Raw genomic sequence first — 17144 nt, 5'->3', positions numbered from 1 at the left:
GAGGACAGACGTATAAATGACGTCATCATTAAAACTTTTTTAATTCTTTATTATATAAAGCAAATAGATTCCAAGTTGCGCTGTGCATCTGTTCAGTGATAGATCACAGAGGACGTCAAAATGTGGTAAGAACATCAGTGACACCCTCAGCTGCGCCTCGTGTGCCACTTTTTTGTTCTTACCACATTTTGACGTCATCTGTGATCTACTACTGAACAGACGCACGGCAACTTGGAATCTATTTGTTAAATAGAAACTATCGTGCTGCGTCGGTGGGGTGGAGTGGGGTGGGGAGGGGGTATTACAAGTTAATTTGGTTTTATCAAGTTAGTTAATAATAAATTAATAATAAATTGGCCACTATAGAGAGTTTCTTCACTATAGAGAGCTGACGTTTCGAGCGTTGGCCCTTCTTCAGAGTGAAGGACGAAGGACTAATGCTCGAAACGTGGATCAATATCAGTATCTGGGCAACTGCCCACCTACCCCTCCCCTAAGCCAACATTAACCCTGACTTGTTATCAATTGACTGTTGTTGAGTTAGGGGAGGGGCAGGTGGGCAGCTGCCCAGATACTGATATTGATCCCGAAACGTCACTGTGAAACTCTTTATGTTGGCAAATTTACATTATCAACTCAGTTTATAAAACAACATTATCTTTAAATTTGAGATCTGAGTTTGATATCCATAATTATTTTCGAGAATTTCTCTCTTACTACAGTTTGGGGAAGTGTTCTGTAATTTTCCGCGATCATGCTGGGACCCCTCTAATTGCGCAGAGATGCTAGAAACTGCTGTAAAAAGTGCGAGGAAACCGTTTGTCAGCGCATTACCAGTAAAGAGGATGGACGCGAAAGTATCTCGTTTGGTTTGGTACAATTTTCGCTATACTAATGCAGTACCCTTCCATTCTGTAATTTTATGATTTTCCCGAGCCATTTAGGAAGAACGTTCATGTGACTTGCCAGACCTCGTAATATTAAGCTTTCTGTTAACAGTATGAGTCAGAGCGAAAGACGAAGGGTTAACGCTCGAAACGTCAGTTTTAAAACTCTTTGCGGTGGCCAATTTACGTTAGCAACTCAGTTGATAACACTTAATTACCCTGTTATACTCTCCCAACGACGTAACACCACAGTTTCTATAGAAGCTTACCCCCTTTATTCGTTTGAATGTAACAGACTTGGTCACACAAGCCTCCTCCTTCTGTCATGTTGATATTAAGAGACACTTAGACTCGCGAGAGATAAGTTCCTGTCACCCCACCGGATGAAAGCAGAGAAACTTCTCATGAGACGCGTGCAAACAGCACAGTTGATTGCCTCACGACGTCTTCGAACAAATCTGCTAAACGCTGTCAGGGCATGAAGAAGTATCAATGATCAAGATCTTTCTATAAGCCTTTCAAGAAGGTATACACAAAAGAGCTATATTTTACAAGAATGTTCATGATTAGGTAGAACATTACAAACTCATTTTGAAAAATGATATCAAATAAAATGTATACAGAACCTAACAGCTGCCTCTAGATATTAACAATTTCTATTATCTTCTGTATTTATCCTCAAGCCGTCCAAAATTCGTAAAAAAAACAGCACCTTAACAACTCAGATCAGAGTAAATAAAAATATACGTCGTAATATCTTAACTCCTGAATGATCATGTCACTGAAAAACACGAATTACATGTTTACGGGAATCAGAAATCAGCAACTTACTGTCTTTGGTAACAGCGACAAAGCGGGGATAGTCCATTCCCTCACTAAACGAGTTCACTAATGTTCCATCTAAAGAAAACACTCGAACTCTGCTTTTACCAGTATCACAAACGATCAGGTTATTACACCTGTCAATAGTAAGTCCAACAGGACGGTTCAGCTGTACGTCACCAGATCCCTCCCTGCCAATATCATACTGAAGCTCTCCTCGTTTGTTGAACACTTTCACACAGTTAGCCATTACATAGGACACAAAGAACTTGTCCTCGTGATAAACGGCATGCGTCGGGAAAGTATCACAGTCTAGTGCATTAAAGGACTGTTTTAGTCCCGAACCGTCAGGGGTGAGTACTTTGACTGACTTGTCACCTGAGCAACAAACGATCATGTGATCATCACTTCTAATAGACACGCTATTTGGATCAATCAGATACTGATCGGTGTGTTTAATAAACTGACCATGTTCAGTAAATAAGAACATTTCACTTGGTTGGCCATCCTCATTATGAATGACCACAACGTCACCAGATGCTGTGAATGCCACTGATCTTGGATGTCCTATTCTTTTAGCAACAGGCCCCTTGTTTCCTATCGCTCTTAAATATTTCCACTTAGAATCAAACAACTGAACTCGCATATTTCCGACATCTGCAATGGCAATGTTCCCTGTTCTTTCACTCACTGCAATGCTTCTTGGTCCTATAAACTCTGCCGGTCCTTTCCCACGTGATCCAAATGAACGAAGAGTCTTGTATTGATGAGCAGTCACCTGAACTCTCCAGGGACTACCAGTCAGCGGCTTCCCATTTACTTCGACAACAATCTCATGCAAGCCAATACTCTTTGGCTCATAACGCACTGTGTAGTGACCATTTTGATAATGCTTAGGTTTTATTTCTCCATCTTCGCCTTTAGGAGAGCGAATTTTCACAGTCACTCGGTCTTCTTCATCATAAAACAGTTTCCCCTCCGAGTCTCGTGTAGTTACAGTGAAGCCAATTTCAGCACCAATTTCAGCTTCTTGCAGACCGTTTCCTTCAGCTGCAGATTTTGAAGGATCAGTGTAGCTCGCGATCACTTGACCCGGAACTAAGTGTCTGACAGTGTTTAGAGATTCTGCATTGACACGATAGATAACCGGTTGTGGGTTAAAAATTTCGATATCCTTTGAAGTTAAAAGTTCCTCGCATCGAGCAACGACAGTATTTCGTGCTTGTAGAATTTTGAGGCCGACTTTTTTTTGTACGATGTCTTCGCCACATTCAACTGAATTTCTTAGCTGATCTGCGTAGACCTGAAATTCCTCCAATTTCTTAGCGTAAATAATTTGTTGTGAGGCCTTAATTTCTTCCAGCTTTGTCTTAGCGGCAGTTTCATGTTCCCTCGCAATTCGAATGATTTCCTCAGAAATTTCTGTCACCTTCTTTTCGGCAGCGCAGATTTCCTTTTCGCTTTTGCTCATCAGCTCAGTTTGCTCAATTATCTGTTTGTTCACGATAGCCATTCGTTCCTTGACTCTAGCGAAGACTTGTTTCATTTCCATTTTTTGTTCTTCAACTGCCTGCTGTATGTCCACCATGGCGTGTCGATTATGGATCAATATACTGCATTTCTGGCAAATGCAAACGTTGCAGTCTTGACAATAATATTGCACTACCTCATTTTCGTGATATTTTTCTTTACACTTGATGGACTCATGTAGCAATTCCTCGGCCTTTGAGTCTTTTCCTGTCGTTTAACATGAAAGTAAAGAAAATAAAACAGTGTAATTCGTCTTCTGCAGCACTTGCTTGCCTATAACCGCCGGCTTAAACACTGCCTGTTGATTTATAAAGGGTTATAAAACTGCTACTTTGGTATATTAATTTGATACATTGTTGTAGAAATTGTACGGAACATTCTGACACCAATATTTCTTTTAACTCTTTTGACATTCCTAGAGGCCTTAATGGATCTACTCTCGTATATACAGTCTATTCTGTACCAAGAGACTTCTCTCGATTACGTGTATGCTAGGTTTATATCTGTAATGTGTATGCTTATGATGAGATAATTTGCTATTGGTATGCCATAGTCAATTACTTTATTATAATGTTACACTGGATGAAACTCAGCTTTACACTATTCCCTATGTATAGAAATTATCAACAGATTTTGAGGGGGGGGGGGGGGAGACACGAGCATCCACTCCTTGACGCCCAGAGAATTTAAAATGATCTAGTAATTCTTGACACTATAAATACCTTTGACTGAACTTTCCAAATCATCCAGCTTTTTGATGACTTCATTCAGCTGATCTTTCACATTGTCTTCATCTTTCTTCCATTGCGTGAGAAGTTCTTCGTAGTGATCTTCAAGATCAGGGTCCATGACTTCAGTTTCCAGCTTGTCAATAGCTGTTTTGTACTTGACTCCTCCCAATCGCACCAGAGTGTCCCGGATGTCGCCCCAGTATGCATTGAAAGCTGCATCATCCACTGACGCGCGCTCGGCGTGACCATACACGGTATTTCTGTAATATTTGACACGAGCGATATCAGCTTCACGACTCAAGTCTGTCACAGCAGGAAGTTTATCCCAGCCTGTTGCAGGAGAAGTTAAACCGCATAAGTTTCGCAGCAGAACCATCAAAAGTGTAATGTCGAATTGGGCCGATGACACTGATGTAGAGATGGCAGGAAAGAGCTTTCCCCATTGCGTTGCGTTTATGACCTTCCTAGTTCTCAGTGTCTGTAAAGTTGCTTTATTTCCCGCCAAAACCATGTGGAGATTTGTAGGTGTATGAATGGCATCAAAAGTGTCTCGGAGAGCCTGGGTGCCAACATCAACCATCAGCCGACACAGGCGAGCGTAGTTCGTCGTCTCTTTGGTGGATAAAAATGTTGGCGCAGCAGAAGCCATGGAAGGTTGCCTATCATTCAAAATCAACGATAAAAATGCAAGTGAACTATCTCTTACGATAGTTTTGCTTGTCTGCACTTGTCTGGGATCGCCACGGGAAAAAGAAATGTATGGTGAAAGGTTGTTTCGACGTCCAAACAACGATTTTGGAGAGAGATTTTTCGCTTTTAAACCTCTAATTTATCAGAAAATGGATTTGGGTAAAATTGATGCTAGGGAAGCGTAAGTCTTTGCTTGGACAACCACGAAATATGTAGTAACATCTACCGATTAACTTTTCTCTACGCGCAAGGTTTTTTGTGAAATTGACATCGCGTATTGGTCTCGGAATTTAGAAATGTTGGCTTTTAATCGCCAAGAAATAACTTAAGAAAGCCTTTTCAGTTTTTTTTGACGTGTGTCTACTTCTAGCTTTTTCTTTTCTTGGCTTGGTAATACAAAAGAGCGCTACAACAGCTGCCTCAACGCAGCCGGAGATTAAAATGGTGTGCGTGTGTGTACTAAGAACATAGCAAAAGTATTTGTATCTATGTTAGTAATATCACTGTGGGATTACTGAATGATGTAAAGTACTTAACCCTTTAACTCCGATCCCAGATCAAGTTTTTAATTCTCCTCAGTATCAATCATATAATTCTTATAATGTTAGTTCAGAGAATTTAGTATTGGATCAACTAATTACTCCCAAATTGATATTTTTCTTTATGCTCATCCCATATCTGGCTGATATTTTATTGATATTTTAAGGAGAAATTCTGTCTTGGTCAATCATGGGAGTTAAAGGGTTAACAAGATTGTACCACCTCATTAGAAAGTTGATCGAAGAATAATGACAGAATATACAAGAAATTAAAGTGTGAGTGTCTTCTCTAAATGAATAAACAACGGTGTGCTCAAGCATTAAATATTATTGTGATACATCAAAGTGATTTAACACTTTTGAGATGTGTTAAATAATTCATGCAGAAAGAGTGAGAATAACGTAACTTGTACTGTTTTGCGAAGCGAAACGAAACAAAATCAGGCGAGATATAACAAAACTAAAGGAATGATGCAGATGTATTTCCAATAAGGTAAAGATAACTTCCACAAGAATTTTGGAGTAACCGTCAATTAATAAGAAGGATTTTTATTCATTTTACAAATTAGTAATTCAAGAACAGCAACCTTTTTGCGAAATGGACTATTTTCCCCCCTGCGGTGACAATGAAACCTATTTCACATAACAAAAACTATACAAACTGGTACATTACCAAAGATTTCGCCCCCCCCCCTTATTTCTTAAACCGTATTAAAAAATAGTTCGCAAAAGAGTAATTTTAGGAGAGATACTATTTTGCGAAATAGACTATTTTCACTCTTAAATAACAGTGTCTTTCTTTTCGAGTCACCAAAATACGTTTAAACATATCATGATATATTCCCGAAGATCATGGTACGCTCCCATTTCATTACCCATTTAAAATCAATTTCGTAAAGTAGCAATTTTAGAAAAATTACAATATATTGCGAAATAGACTATTTTCACTGAGCGGTAAAGATAATGCCATCCTTGTGTCACACAATAAGTTTGGTAATATGCTAATGTATAATGTTTAAATAGATTTTCGTGACATGAAAAGGTCACGTTGTCACTGCAGTATGGAAATAGTCGATTTCGCAAAATAATAACTCTTCTTAAATAACTACTTTGCGAAATGAATTAAAATCCTTCTTATCGCGTTTAACGTGTACTTCAATCTTTACCTTATTAAATGATATACCGCATTATTCCTTTAGTTTCGCTACATCTCGTCTGGCTTCGTTTCGTTTCCGCCTTATCACAAAATAGAATACGCCGTCAAACCTGTATTTACGCGTAGTCACTCAATCACGAAAGTAAACCGGATTGTACTGGGTTAGTAACGTCAATATCAAAACCAGGAAACGTTCCCAGAAGCTTGTCTTCCACGAAAGTTCTTGATAAGCCACCAGAAGTTTTAAAATAACGATCACAAGGTCGCTCAACGTCTCGAAGGAACGCAGTAGACAACCTTCAAACAAGCGTGCAAGATTGCCAGTAATTGGATCCTTGTGTTTGCGCAAAGATCTCTGGGGTCGCTACGAAGCAAATATGACAAGTTTTTTTGCAACAGAACCTAAATCCAATTATGTCAAAACAGCGGCGAGAAAGCAATGATCTTTCTCCAAAATCGTTTATTTGAATGCCGAAACGACCTTTCGCCGTATATTTCCTTCTAGCAACTTGTTATGTTTGCCTCATAGCAATCCCAAAAATTATTGCGCAAACACAGGAATACGATTACCAGTAACTCTCACACCATCATCATGTGACCAGACGACTAAGGGCCTCTTCATATGAGCCCGGTAACCGGGCTGGCCCGGTTACCGAGACGAATTTTGTCGTCTGTTCATATGGGAAATTTCAGCCCGGTTACCGGTATGAAAAAGAGTCGAAAAGGGCGCGAAACGTGGACTGAGGCCCTGGGAACGAGTTTGAGCGCGAAATTCAAGAAAGTAAACAAAGATGGCGCCACGTTCAACAGTTATATCGTTCGCTCCCATCGTAGCGTTATCAATGCTCGTAGCTCTAGTGCTACAACTTCACGGGGTCCTTTTGCTATGGAAAATACATCAAACCAGGCAGATTGATGCAATCCGGATCGGCTTGTTGCGGAAGAAAAGTTATTTCTTCCGAAATGTAAAGCAGCTGAAGCAGAGAGATTTGTACAGAAAAAAACGAAGTTGTTGGCATAAACCCGGTCGAACTGACTTGTGGTGGAAAAACATCTGGACGGGAGTAGCACCTGAAGAATGTTGGAAAGAGAACTTTCGGATGTCAAGGGCTGCTTTTGTGAACCTGGTATCGGAGCTAAGGCCATACATTTCACCAAACCCAAAGTCACCTAACCACAGGGCATTGAGTGCAGAAAAAAAGGTTGCAGTTGCATTGTATTTTTTAAAAGACACTGGTTCCCTGAGAATGACAGCCAATAGTTTTGGAATAGCACTCAACACTGCATCAGCTGTTGGAAATGAGGTTTGTCAAGGTATTTCAAACTATCTTGGCCCGAAATATCTCCATCTTCCTGAAGATGAAGAAAGCATGAGGGAGAAGGTAGCAGAATTTGAAGCCAAATTTGGCATGACACAAGCTTTTGGTTGCATTGATGAGGACACACATTCCAATTCAGTGCCCATCAGAGAACTCACAAGATTTTTTCTGCTATAAGCAGTTTTTTTCATTAAGTGTGCAGGCTGTGTGTGACTATAAAGGCTCCTTCATGGATGTTGAATGTAAGTGGCCTGGAAGTGTCCACGATGCAAAGGTTTTTGCCAATTCTTCCATCAGTGCCAAATTAAGAAGTAATAAATTGCCCTGTACATTTCAGACTCCAATTCCAGGTGGTGTCAAAATACCTAATTACCTCATTGGTGATCCAGCTTATCCATTGCTTCCTTTCTGCATGAAAGAGTATGATTCATGTACCAGTAATGAACAAGTTGTTTTCAACAACATGCTGCGTTCTGCCAGGAACCAAATTGAATGTGCTTTTGGCCGGCTTAAAGCAAGATGGTCCATACTCACTACAAAAGTGGAATTCAAACTTGAGGCAATACCAACAATTATTTATGCATGTTTTGTATTACATAATTATTGTGAGAAGCATAACATGTATGTTGATCAGGACTTGGTTGACTCGCAAATTCAACTTATGAAGGAAAATGAAGATCAGTTTAAAAACACTCCTGATCCAATTTACTCTTGTGATGTGGGAGAAGGGAGTGTTGTGAGGACAACACTCACACAATTAGTACTGAAGAATCTTTAACGTAGTACTTAAACTTTACCCTATTTACATGTATTGCTGTACTTAGTTTAATTAACTTAAGGGGGGAGACCCTTAAATACAAAATGCATGCTATGGATGACTTCTAACTGTCATATCTTGAGCTCCCTTAGTATCCTTGATTTAGTTTTTGGCCATATTTGTTCTATTGGAGGTCGCCTTCACTTTCGGTAGTCATGATCATATTTGGTAAGTCACGTAACCATAACACAAAAACCATATAAACTCACACAGCTTACATCTTTCCCCAATGAAACAAAAGCCAACGGGTAGAGTGCATTCAGGTGCAAAATTTGTAGAATGGATTTGTTAAAATGTATGTTATTGAAGAAGCTATGACATCACAAAAACTTCATGACGTCATAGCTTTTTCAGTAATGCGAATTTTAACAAATCCATTCTACAAATTTTGCATTTGAATGCACTCTACCTGTTGGCATTTGTTCCATTGGAGAAGGATGTAAGCTGTGTGAGTTTATACGGTTTTTGTGTTCTGGTCACGTGACTTGCCAAATATTGTCATGACTACCAAAACTGAAGGCAACCTCTAACAGAACAAATATGGCCAAAAACTAAAGCAAGGATACTAAGGGAGCCCAAGATATGATGGTTAGAAGTCATCCATAGCTACCATTTTGTAGTTAAAGGTCTCCCCCTTAATTTGCTAGCTGAGCATTGTCAAGACATGAAAGATCCTAGCATATAACAACAACTTGATATTCTTGAACACAAACTAAGGCCACTTGAATGTTGGTAGTGTTCATTGACCAGCCCCTATATGATCGGCCAAAACTGATTCATATTACAGTGTAGGTACTGTAGGTGGCACTTTTCAAATTTAATTGTAACTATAAATTTCCATTTTTTGAACTAGTGTATTGGTTTCAGTTAATTACAAAGAAAAATTTTAACTTAAAATGTTTGTCTTAAACAGCACTCAGTACCAGTAGAAAAAATATAGTTGGGAAAATAACCAAGTAGAGATGTAATAAGAAATCCTTTTCTGAAACATCCTCAGATTTGTGCAATCAGGCAACTATGAATACTATAGTGAGCAATCCAACTGTGGATTATGGCCTGAATTTGTCAAACTCAGTATGAAAACTTTAACAACAACACGTACTGAGGAAGTCTGAAATTTTGTTGGATACACTAGAATGCTGTTTGAAACATTTTCTGTGGGCCAAATTATGCCAAACAAGGCTGTTTACATTTGAAAAACAATGAATAAAAAATACTTTTAAAAATAATTATCAAAAATTCCCCACTGATAACAGATTAAATCAAAACAAGGCAGGGCCTTCTCTGAGTATTAAAATTGAATTAAATATCAACAAAATGCAAATGTTGGCAGAAAAATGGAAATTGGCAGGTCAACTTATTTGCCCATAGAATAGAAAACTCTGTCAGTTATTTCCATAGCATCAAGTTGTGTTTGTATATCTATATACAATATAGATCTATTAGACAATGTCATAATGTCATAACTCTATGGTTGATAATAAAAGCTTCCACTGCTTCCTGGATCTTGCTGGCTACCATGTTGGCTAAACAGCTGGGCATAAACACCCTCAGCAGCCTGAGGTGCAACTTGCATTGGGTTTTGATAGAACAAATTCTGATTTACAGGTGCACGTACTGCATAAGGTTGTTGCAATGCTTGTGATAGCATCTCGATTGATCGACAAACTCCTGCACCTAGATCAGTCATAGCTTTACTAACACTTTCAATACTATGAGAAAAACTTGCTGTAGACTCCTGCATTGCCTCAGCAAGGTCGTTTCGAAATTGGGCATCTTCCTTAGCTTCTTTAATAAGCAACCCATCCCTCTGGGTAGCAGAAAGCCTTTTTTCCAAATGCTTTCTTTTGTTGTCAATTAGCTTTGGTACACAGTTAGCTTTGCGTTTGTTACCAGGTGCCACATCGCCACTTGCACTACCCCCATCATCTCCAGGGCCTAGATCACTTGAACCAGCTGAAGTACCTGCAGTTTCCAAATCCAAACTTAAGCTGTCATCTTCTGGATTGTGACATTGGACAACTTCATTGTCTTCAAGAAAATCATCTCCTCCTACACCATAAGAAAGGGGCTCTGTTCCGGCAGAACCACCCCACAATGTTATCAGTTTGTCGTAAAATTCGTAAACAAGTTTTCCACTGCCACTCCTACTTCCAGAAACTACAGCTTTAGAGAAACTCTGTCTGATTTCCTTCACCTTTTCCATCACTCTCTTTTGTCCTTTCGTTATCATATCTTTTGACTCTTTTACACGATGCTTTGCTTTGGCCTGCTCTTCCTTTGAACGGGTTTTGAAATCATCCGGTAACTTGAAAGCAGCCACAGGACCAAATATAGATTCATCGTCCTCATGAAGCTTCGCCATGTCCACTCGCAGTTCTTGGTACTGAATTTGTTTATCGGCGTCGAAATCAAGGTTTCTATAGGCCATTTTTGATTTGTATTCAAGTAAACAGTCGATCAACTGCCTTACCGTGTCTGTTTCCCAACGGAATCTCTTCGAAGTCAAGGTGGAAGACACTTCGCCATCCGCCATGTTTGCACGCGTTGTAGGTCGCGTGAGCTGCGTTCCGTTTAGTCAGCGTCCTTACAAGGCATGCGTAGTTGAAAAATTTTCATCCCGGTAACCGGGCTGGAGTGTTCATATGGGAAAATATTTCATCCCGGTTACCGAGATCTCGGTTTCTACAACCGAGATCTCGGTAACCGGGCTGGCCCGCCTTCTCATATGAACACATCGAAATTTTTACAAAGGAAATAGGAGTGAGGCGAGATCTCGGTAACCGGGCTAGCCCGGTCAACCGGGCTCATATGAAGAGGCCCTAAATGTCAATAATGTCAAGCCGCAATCGGGTTGACGTTACGAGTTACGCGTGACATGTCCGTCTGACTCTCACACACGTATCTCATCGCGGGCAAGTGCGATCGCGATCTAAATTACCCCTTTACAAGTCCTTTGATTCTCCTCATTACCTGTGGAACCAAGCTGCGTGACGTAAGACAAAAACAATCTCCTTCCATTTAGTCTTGATTTGCGCAGCATGTGTTGCTTCATCCCATGTGATTTTAATCTCAGCGAGCTCAGCCATTACAGTCCAGCGTGGGTGGTTACTGGCCAACTTGCTTTCGTTTTACAGGATGGTGTCCTGCACAGAGTAACCCAACGTCAGCTGACACAGGGAGCATAGCTTGTTGTCTTTTTGTTGGATAAACATGTTGGCTCAACAGAAGCCATGGAAAGTTGCTATCATTGAAAATTGACAATAAGAATGGAAGTGAATCATCCCTTACAATAGTTTTATTAGATTGCATCTTGTTGTAAGGGGTTGGACAACCCTATTTAACTGATAAATAATTCTGCGGTGGTTAAAATGAAACTTCTCATAGAGGAAACTTGCCCATGAAGGAGTTGTAATTAATATAAATGAACAACCAAGAACAATACTGTGCAGCTCCGCAAATGATCCACGACCGCAAATTGACCCCAGCAGAAAATAGGGAATGGCATAGATTGAGCAGTTCTTATGGGGAATGACGTGGTACTGTAGTAAATCAAATATTTGTAGTTTCTTACATTTTTAAAAACTAGCAGTTTTTAAAAATGTAAGAAACTAAAATGCATTGAAATCGCAATAGGCACACTTCAAGTTATAGAAAACACAGGTAATGGTCTTTAACACAAAAATGAAAACAAACTCTAACCTTCATATAGTGTTGTTTGTGTCATTTTCGTTGTCTAATAGCGATTTCAAGCCATTTTACGGAGTTATCGCTGAGCTCTCATCCCATTACTGCCTCTACTAAGAAAAACGTTAGCTGAGGTAAAGGATGCAAAGAGCTCTTCCTCGTGATAAACAGCCTAGGACATGGAGTAGCACTCACTATCCTGTACCGTCAGGGGTGAGGACCTCGACTGACTTGTCGCCACCGTCACACACGATCATGTAGCATCACTTCTAATAGTATTTATACTGACCGAGATGTTTATAAACTGACCATTTCTTTTTCTTCGTTGACAAGACGGCTTATGAATCACGATGTATGACGTCACCAGATTCCGTAAATGCCACTGATCCTTGTCTCTGATCGTTCTTAAATATTAAAATTTTCAATCAAAACATTTCGATGACCTCGAGCTCTTGTGGCCTTCAGGCGCTGATGAGAAAATTCTGGGAAAAAAAGACCGTAGAAAGTCGCTGTGTTCTGTGAAGTTACATTTACAATAAATACTATCGCTATGAGTCAGCAAAATACACTCTATTTTCTATAAGAACCTATTTCATAAGAACGTTTAGGCTGAGATTAACCAAAATTTTTGGAACTTACCATAACATACCTAGGCGGAGATTCAGTTAAGAACGGTTAATTTTTTTCTATAGGTGAGAAGTACAAGTAAAGGTAAAAGAAATGTAAATCTGTGATCTAAGAGGACAATTTACTCAAATACTTGCATTTGGTGATCTATGACAGCGCGGTTATACACTAAAGAACAATTCAGTTTGTAGTCGAACCCAGACTGGTCACGTCCAAACTGATTTATTACCACACAACTTTAAGAAAATGTTAAGAACGTTTCCAGGCTCAAATCGAAAAAGCAAATAAGAACATTAGGCCATAGCCCCAGAATTAGACGTTCTTTAAAAGAAAAAAAAAAAAAGAGTGAACATCAACAGTTGATGTTACTTCTTTTCATGACGGCTAGGAATCCATTTTTTTACCTACTTTAGCCACCGATAGTTTCCTTTTCGAAAGTGCATTTCAAGAAAATCGAGATTGATAGCAATGGACTATTAAGGGTTTATTATAATAAAGTGGAATTGCACATTCTTATACATTATGGACTGATAAGCTTTCCGAATAGGTTTGTCTTCGAGAACCCACGATTTGCGCTTTCCCTTCGCGAGTCGAGCTACAAAAGTGCGAGAAATGTTTCTAAGCGAATCTCTTTTCAGAAATCACTTAATCACATAATTTTCCAACAAAAGTATACATGACTCTAAAATTTTATTGTCCTTCATAAAGAGCTTTTGGATCTAAGTTATAAACAGTTTCAGCCACATATCAATTCGTCCGTCATTTTCCTTTAGATCTCTGTAATTCAGCAATTTCCGCCGCTCGTTTTGTTGTCGAATCCACGGCATCAATGAAGCAGCTTCTAAATGCGGCTCTCTCCAAAGTCTGAATTCCAGCAATCGTCGTTCCACCCGGAGAACAAACTTCATCTTTTAACTAAAATATTTCAAACACAATTGTTTTGTGAGGGGCTTACAGGAGAACGTACATCGGATCAATATCAGTATCTGGGCAACTGCCCACTTACCCCTCCCCTAACTCAATAACAGTCAACTGATAACAAGTTAGGGTTAATGTTGGGTTAGGGGAGGGGTAGGTGGGCAGTTGCCCAGATACTGATATTGATCCTGTACCTCTACGAGTTTACAGGCCCAAATACATCACAGCTTTTAACCCTCCCAAGATCTGATTGTTAACTCTCCTCACTACCTATTGCAAATTTCCTTGCACCCTTGTTTTTTGATCGAATCCTTTATGGACCACCCTTTTTCACTAAAAGAGTTGTATGCTGGATAACTTCTTTTAAGGCATTTTTAAATTTGACATCTTCATGGTCCACAAAATTGACAAACAAAACTTGGTCAATACCCAACCATGTTGACTTCAAGCTGAGTCAATAACACATATGTGCTATGATATACCTGAGCTGGATGTTTTCCTGTTTCCTGTACCAGCCGTGCTGCTCCGAGAACAGTCTGAGTGGCCAGATCCGTTGACAAAGCTCTTGGTAAACCCACCCTCACACCTCCATCACTCATTGCCTCAATGGCAAGGAAGAAAAAAGCCAGGGCACTTCCACCCACAGCAGTAATTGCATTCATCTGAGATTCTTTCACCTCCACACACATACCTGTGGTAAAAGGGATGCCTCAGTTAGCAGCACCAGTGGAATGTTGTTGCTAAAACTATGCATAATTACTGAATGCTGATGTTTTATTCTCAGAGGTCACCTACAGAGGAAAAGCATTCTGAAGTAACAGTCTCGGTTTCTTCATACTAGCCACTATCCTCACAAAAACCTTCTTGCACCATTCATGGGAGTCAGAGTTAACAATTGGTAACAGAAAATGAAATGATAAGAACCCTGGTTTTCACTCTTAAGTCAGTCAGTCAACCACAAAAAAGAGCACAATGGAACTTAACAGCAAAAAGCTTAGAAAAACTGTTCATCTCTCTGAGTTTCCATACCACCCTCCTCATTTGTCTGCTCTAAAGTTTGTCAAGCACAATTTGATTGAGTTGAAAGACTTAAGTGAAATAACCTTGGGCCTCACTTAACTTACACATTACAATAAAGGAGATCTCAACAAAAGAGAAATAGTCTGTTGACACATCCATCAATTTTCCTACCACTAGTTTGAAGAAGTATTTTTATCAGTTGTACATCTGCTGCCGATGCGCACCTTCCTTTACAGAATGCCAAAGCACCACACTGCACAGAACAGGCCAAATTTGGGTTTGCTCGAATGACACGAGTGTTTGGTGGTAAACTCTAGACAATAAGGAATACATGACTACAATTAAAGATCAGGAAATTATGATGTGGTCATCATGAATATGAGCACTATGTTACATATCAATGGCTTGTTCCTCACTATTGAAGTTGGTCAAGTGTTTGCCAAAAAATTTTAATTCATGCATGGTCAATTGAATGTTTAGCTTCTAAATCCCTAAAAATTCTCCATTTCTTTTTACCTTTGGAGCATGACATATTTCATAAGACACTAAAGTTATTCTGGTTTTTTTGTCATCTAATTAATATTTAAATTGAATTTGACTTTTGAGAGAAAGAAATTCTAGTTAAGGCAATAAATAAAACATGAAGGGAAAATGAGTTTTTTTGGCAAAGTTTTCACATATATAGTAATTTACTTCTCTTAACACAACACAGGTTTTATTAGTTTCTAAAGTTTAAATTAGAACACATATGACCTGATTTGATTGTAACATTATATTATCAAATGTATTTGATCAAAATGTTCCCTTCACATTTAAATGAACAAAAAACATTGAACTAATAGAAAAAAAAGAAAGAAATAGATAACAAATAAATGCATATTGAGAATTTCCGGTTTTACAAATACTGACAGTCAAGTAAGATAACTCTTAGTGGTGTCAGCTGTAAGAGGAAGATCTGTTATCCATATCTTTATGTTTCTTTGTTGGGAGGTATATCATAATTATCCCTTAGAAAGGGATAATTATGATATGGTATATCATAATTATCCCTTAGAAAGGGATAATTATGATATACAAAGGCTCTCTTTTCTTTGTTGCATTGTAAATGTTATGAATTAAAAAACACTCATGGCTCTCACCTCCTCGATCACATCTGTGGTAATGGCCGCAGCTACTGATACAACAAGGTGTCTAGATGTGTCAATGGAAGACTTGATCTCTTTTGCAACAGGAACTATTAAGTAAGGTTTTACTGCTAAAAACACCACATTTGAATTTTCAACAACTTGCCCATTATTCAGTGTTGTCTGACAGCCCATATCCTATAAAATAAGAAACATCAAAAGTTCAATTTTAAGCTACTATCTGCTAGCTCAAACGCAGGTACCACAGGGATGCAAATATTGATATATGTCACACTTGGTAACTTTGAATCTCTTAGTGACATGAATTTCTTTCCTCTAAATTTATCTTTTCACATTTTACCCTTGGAAACTACATCTTTTTCGAATTCCCACAACCGTTTTTTTTTTGTTTTTTGTTTTTTTGACAACTGGGGTTCCATTTGCGTGATTAATGGAAGCATTTAACAGATTCACAAAACAACAAATCTTATTAAAAGAAGGAAGCAGGTAAAAAGAGGAAATTATACGTTGCTCCCTGAGCAACTCAGTAATTGGGATACAAGCATACATGACATACATTGGTTTATAAAGCCACTCTGTGGACTTAGAACAAAAGACGACAATGATAATAACGATGATGATGAAGATAACCTTTTCCCTCCTAAAGGTAGCTGATGAAGATTTTAATTCTTATCGTCCTTAAGAATCCTTATTGCACTATTGTAAACTGGAAATCCACATTTTGGCAGCCTTCTTGTGACAGGATAACGAGGTTGCCTCTCGTGGTAGGGAAAAGGGATTAAAATTTTCACAAATTTTTACTAGCACTGATCGATCGTAGTTTAGATAACACGTGCCTGAGTACCTAGCTAGATTTTAATTTAAAAGAGGACAAACTGTCTCACCTTCCAGACAGCCAGCGTTTTTTCCGTGGTAGCACTTGCGATAATGTTACTTGCTCTGACGGTTTTTGTCGTTATAAATCCTTTGGCTAATGCTCTTGCCATAGTTCCGCCTCCGATAAATCCAACCTTTAGTTCGTCCGCCATATTGAAATGGTTTTCCCCAGGTGCTCTCTCCCTCTTTGGCGAGTACCTTTGGTAGTTTCCAGTTCCCTCTCTGCAATCACTCGAGAGATCGTGAAATGTGCACCAAGAATCAGCACTGAAAAGATTCAGGTAACTAAAGAGACCAAAAAATCGGAGATTTCCAGAATCAGAAAACAAGGAGATCGATTTCTCAGCAAGCGCAAGGAAAACGATCCATAAGGACGAGAA

General features: G+C 39.1%; 3 protein-coding genes and 1 pseudogene across 4 annotated transcripts; 1 reads left to right on the top strand and 3 right to left on the bottom strand.

Annotated features, from left to right (window-relative positions):
- Positions 1 to 1139: 1139 nt before the first annotated feature.
- Positions 1140 to 6951, bottom strand: LOC113687058 (uncharacterized). Its single transcript, XM_027204759.2, has 3 exons — positions 6466 to 6951; positions 3962 to 4629; positions 1140 to 3446 (listed from the first exon to the last, which is right to left on the bottom strand). Exons 2-3 carry the CDS (start codon positions 4617 to 4619, stop codon positions 1666 to 1668), a joined length of 2439 nt encoding a protein of 812 aa, XP_027060560.2. The 5' UTR covers positions 4620 to 4629; positions 6466 to 6951; the 3' UTR covers positions 1140 to 1665.
- On the top strand, positions 4810 to 9388 carry LOC149041707 (uncharacterized; annotated as a pseudogene). The gene is made up of 2 exons (XR_016179332.1): positions 4810 to 4819; positions 7121 to 9388. The product of XR_016179332.1 is annotated as an uncharacterized LOC149041707 (transcript).
- On the bottom strand, positions 8229 to 11167 carry LOC149041706 (uncharacterized). The gene has a single exon (XM_089180508.1). The coding sequence runs from the start codon at positions 11025 to 11027 to the stop codon at positions 9960 to 9962; it is 1068 nt and encodes a 355-aa protein (XP_089036634.1). The 5' UTR covers positions 11028 to 11167; the 3' UTR covers positions 8229 to 9959.
- Positions 11168 to 13267: 2100 nt separating this feature from the next.
- Positions 13268 to 17128, bottom strand: LOC113687060 (pyrroline-5-carboxylate reductase 3). Its single transcript, XM_089180507.1, has 5 exons — positions 16773 to 17128; positions 15883 to 16065; positions 14915 to 15056; positions 14206 to 14414; positions 13268 to 13720 (listed from the first exon to the last, which is right to left on the bottom strand). Exons 1-5 carry the CDS (start codon positions 16914 to 16916, stop codon positions 13565 to 13567), a joined length of 834 nt encoding a protein of 277 aa, XP_089036633.1. The 5' UTR covers positions 16917 to 17128; the 3' UTR covers positions 13268 to 13564.
- Positions 17129 to 17144: the final 16 nt, after the last annotated feature.

Source organism: Pocillopora damicornis, chromosome 8 (assembly GCF_964200805.1).
Source record: "Pocillopora damicornis chromosome 8, jaPocDami1.2, whole genome shotgun sequence".
Lineage (NCBI taxonomy): Eukaryota > Metazoa > Cnidaria > Anthozoa > Scleractinia > Pocilloporidae > Pocillopora > Pocillopora damicornis.
Note: the sequence above shows the minus strand (reverse complement) of the source record. Positions and strands in the feature narration are given on the sequence as shown.

What these genes read in the sequence shown, in the direction of transcription:
- LOC113687058 (XM_027204759.2), bottom strand. Translation starts at nt 4,619, where the DNA reads ATGGCTTCTGCTGCGCCAACATTTTTATCCACCAAAGAGACGACGAAC. An exon ending in TTTGGAAAGTTCAGTCAAAG is followed by an intron (nt 3,447 to 3,961) that starts GTATTTATAGTG and finishes GTTAAACGACAG; the next exon opens with GAAAAGACTCAAAGGCCGAG.
- LOC113687060 (XM_089180507.1), bottom strand. Translation starts at nt 16,916, where the DNA reads ATGGCGGACGAACTAAAGGTTGGATTTATCGGAGGCGGAACTATGGCA. An exon ending in AAACGCTGGCTGTCTGGAAG is followed by an intron (nt 16,066 to 16,772) that starts GTGAGACAGTTT and finishes CTTATTTTATAG; the next exon opens with GATATGGGCTGTCAGACAAC. An exon ending in CAGGAAAACATCCAGCTCAG is followed by an intron (nt 13,721 to 14,205) that starts GTATATCATAGC and finishes GAAATATTTTAG; the next exon opens with TTAAAAGATGAAGTTTGTTC.
- LOC149041706 (XM_089180508.1), bottom strand. Translation starts at nt 11,027, where the DNA reads ATGGCGGATGGCGAAGTGTCTTCCACCTTGACTTCGAAGAGATTCCGT.